The sequence below is a fragment of the Eutrigla gurnardus genome (assembly GCF_963514095.1).
Source record: "Eutrigla gurnardus genome assembly, chromosome: 4".
NCBI lineage: Eukaryota > Metazoa > Chordata > Actinopteri > Perciformes > Triglidae > Eutrigla > Eutrigla gurnardus.
The window spans coordinates 3,868,965-3,872,327 of record NC_139918.1 but is presented as its reverse complement, the minus strand read 5'-3'; the positions used below and the strand labels follow the sequence as shown (position 1 = coordinate 3,872,327).

At 38.9% G+C, this 3,363-nt stretch overlaps 1 protein-coding gene across 1 annotated transcript; it reads left to right on the top strand.

Moving 5' to 3' along the window:
• The first annotated feature begins 1,477 nt into the window (after positions 1-1,477).
• LOC311013060 (E3 SUMO-protein ligase ZBED1-like) lies at positions 1,478-3,099 on the top strand. The gene is made up of 3 exons (XM_084008957.1): positions 1,478-1,937; positions 2,198-2,278; positions 2,390-3,099. The coding sequence occupies exons 1-3, from the start codon at positions 1,905-1,907 to the stop codon at positions 2,747-2,749; spliced, it is 474 nt and encodes a 157-aa protein (XP_083865083.1). The 5' UTR covers positions 1,478-1,904; the 3' UTR covers positions 2,750-3,099.
• The last annotated feature ends 264 nt before the right edge of the window (positions 3,100-3,363 follow it).

Below are 3,363 nucleotides of genomic sequence, written 5' to 3'. Positions count from 1 at the left end.
TTTCAGACAGCTCCAGAAGCAGTGTATATGTTCCACTTGTTAGTTTACATTTAAGGCACAATGGTGATCTATAGAGTCAATTTTGCTCATAAGGTGTCCAATCTTGCATATGAAGTATTCTATATTGTATTTCTTTAAATTTATTGCTGAGAAACAGGGAGTGAGTTGTCCGAATACATCCTTTCCAAGCATCCTCATCATATACACTTCCTATCGCTTCATAAGCCCATCAACACTGTGTTGGTTACAACTTTGAAGACTATTATAAAAATATTTGATAAGACCTTTTTTCAATGTAAAATTAATTATAAACTTCTCAATTGGTCCCTTCGGTGTTTCAGTTTGAGTTGACTTGAAATTTGTAGTAATAAAGTGACGGACTTGGAGATAGGCAAAGAAGTCTTTTTGTGGAAGTCCAAATCTGTTTTGTGCTTGTGAAAAGGACATGAGAACATTATTATCATCAAACAAATCTCCAACCACTCTCACTCCCTTCTCCCGTCAAGAGCAGAATACAACATTATCAACACCAGGTAGGAAGTCCCTGTTACCCATAAGTGGAGTCAAATAGGAAAAGGCACCCTTTCTGCCTACAAACCTGTGCATGTCATGCCAGATCTTAATAGAGCTTTGAAGAATTGGATTGTCCCTTACCCCGGGAAGGGCAGTTTTTTACTTGTGAGATCCCCTAGTAATCTAAATGGGACACAAGCCCATGATTCGAATGGGTCCTCTATTCCCTTTAAATAGCAGTGAACCCATTCATATATGAATCTGCTATGACAGGCCCAATTGTATAATATAATATTAGGGAATGCTAGACCTCCACTGTCTTTTGGGAGCTGTAAAGTTTTTATTCCTAGGTTTTTTCTTTTGCTGGTATGGACTCATCTGGGCTGGTGAGAGAAATAAGAACATCATCTGCATATAATGCAATCTTATATGTTGAGGATTTACTTTGGAAACCCACTATGCTGTTATGACTTCTAATAGCCTCTGTCAGTGGTTCAATGACCAAAGCAAAAATAAGCGGGGAAAAAGGTTCCCCTTGCCGAGTGGACCTCCCTAACTTAAACTCTGATGATTTATACCATTTACAAGTACATTCGCTTTGCGTGAAATATATATCAGCCTAGCAAGTTTAATAAACTCCTCCCCCAGTCCAAATTTTTCCATGATGGTGAATAAATAAGGCCACTCCACGCGATCAAATGCCTTTTGGGCGTCGAGTGAGATAACAAGCCCTTGTGCCTGATTAGTATTTGCTTGTTGAATGATGTTAAGTAATTTTGTCATATTGGTATATAGGGCTGGGTATCGAAGGTCGGTACTTTTTGGGCACCGACCGAATCACTTCGGTACTACCGAGCACCGAAAGATGTCAAAACATTCGGTGCCAACTTTCGGTACTTTTTTATTTTTATAATTTTTTTATTAATAGTTACGGTAATCTCACTTCGTCTCTCATCCAATCACCATATCTGTTCTAAAATCTAACGTGGCCGCTGATTGGATCGCTAGGTAGCGACTGGCTGAGAGTGGAAAAACAAATGCGTCACTTCAGCTAATGTACACATCGGGACAGCATCAGAAGTAAATTTAACGAAGGGAAAAAATGTCACAACAACGGTCCAAGGTCTGGCTACATTTCACAAAAACGGAAGACGGCGCAAAGTGCAATATTTGCGATAAAAAGGTAGCTGCCAAGACGGGCAACACTTCTAATTTAATGAAGCATTTAATCGTGCACGGCATTAACTTGAGACAACAGAGCTGCACCGTGTTCGATTGCATGAAAAAAAAAACGGTGACAAGTGGTGGGGCACAGTCCGCTTCCACAACGCCCGTAGCCACCCAGCCTATGCCACCCACATCTCCGACCCTGACAGTGTCGTCGGTGACTGATGAAGATGATGCCGGAGAAGGAACTTCTTCAGGTAACGTTAACGTTAATAATTAATTAGCTATCTATAGCTAGCTTGCTAACGTTAGTTCGCTCCTGATGGCTAGCTAACATCTTAGCATGCATATCGTCATTAACGTTAAGCACAAGAGTGAACCACGTTATCGATGACGTTAACGTTAGCGTGCTAGTTCGCAAGTTAGCAAAACAGGTGTTTAATGATCATTTACAGTAGACTTCTGTGCTGTATTTGAATTACTATATTTATGTGCAACTGTTATTTTCATGTGAAAGCTGCATCCAGGTGTAGTGGTCCGCCAGGAGGAGAGGGAGGATGAAGATAGATCGTCCGATGAGGGTGCAACGGCAGCATGTGTAAGATCCACATAATAATAATAATAATAATAACAACCTTGTTTTACCATGGAACAGTAATAGTTGATGTCATTCAAATATTTTCTTTCATCCTTCACTCTCTTTTTTCAGAGTCCACAGAAGAGGCCCAAGCTATCTGCTCTGGAGGAGCTCTTTGCTGAAGAGGACCTAGCACTAGAACTAACACCCACAGAGGACGTCAGCTCCAATGAAAAGGTCCAGAAGGAGGTTGACCTTTACAGGAGCCTACCAGCTACCCTGACCTCCGTGGACCCAGTAACTTGGTGGTGGGAGAAGAGGGATAGCCTGGCAGCGCTGTCTGAACTGTCACGCAAGTACCTGTGTGTCCAGGCATCCTCTACACCCTCAGAACGGATCTTTTCCACAGCAGGAGACACCATCAGCCAGGAGCGTGCGTGTCTCTTGCCTGAGAAGGCAGACATGCTAATTTTCTTGAAAAAGAATTGCTAAAGCTTCTTCCTGTTTTTACTTTGCCGTTTTAGTTTTACAATATCCATTTTATAGTAATTTTTTTTTCCATTTAACATTGCATTTTGCACATTGGTGTTATTTAATTTAAAAGTACTTCGTATTGCCTTTTTTTTTAAACTGCATAAATGCACATCCTTTTTTTATTTAGAAGTACTTTTGCACTGTGTATATAGTTATAATTAAGTATTTAATAGTTCATTTAGTAGTTTAATAGTTGATATTTAACATTGCATTTTTCACATTGGTTTTATTTAATTTAAAAGTACTTTGTTTTGGCTTTCTTTAACTGCATAAATGCACATACCTTGTTTATTTAGAAGTACTTTTGCATGTTTTGCACTTTGTAAATAGTTCTAATTAAATATTTAATAGTTCATATAGTAGTTAAATAGTTGTTCAAGTGATAAAGAAACAATAAACATTTCACACTTAAATGAATAACATTTGGACTCTTTCTATTTGGAATAACTAATGTAAAAAGACTTGCATAATAGTAAAAACTTTTGCAGGCTATTGCATTACGAAATGTGCTTTTATTTACATAGGTATCGAAAAAAGTATCGTTTTGGTACCGGTATCGAAACTCCGGTACC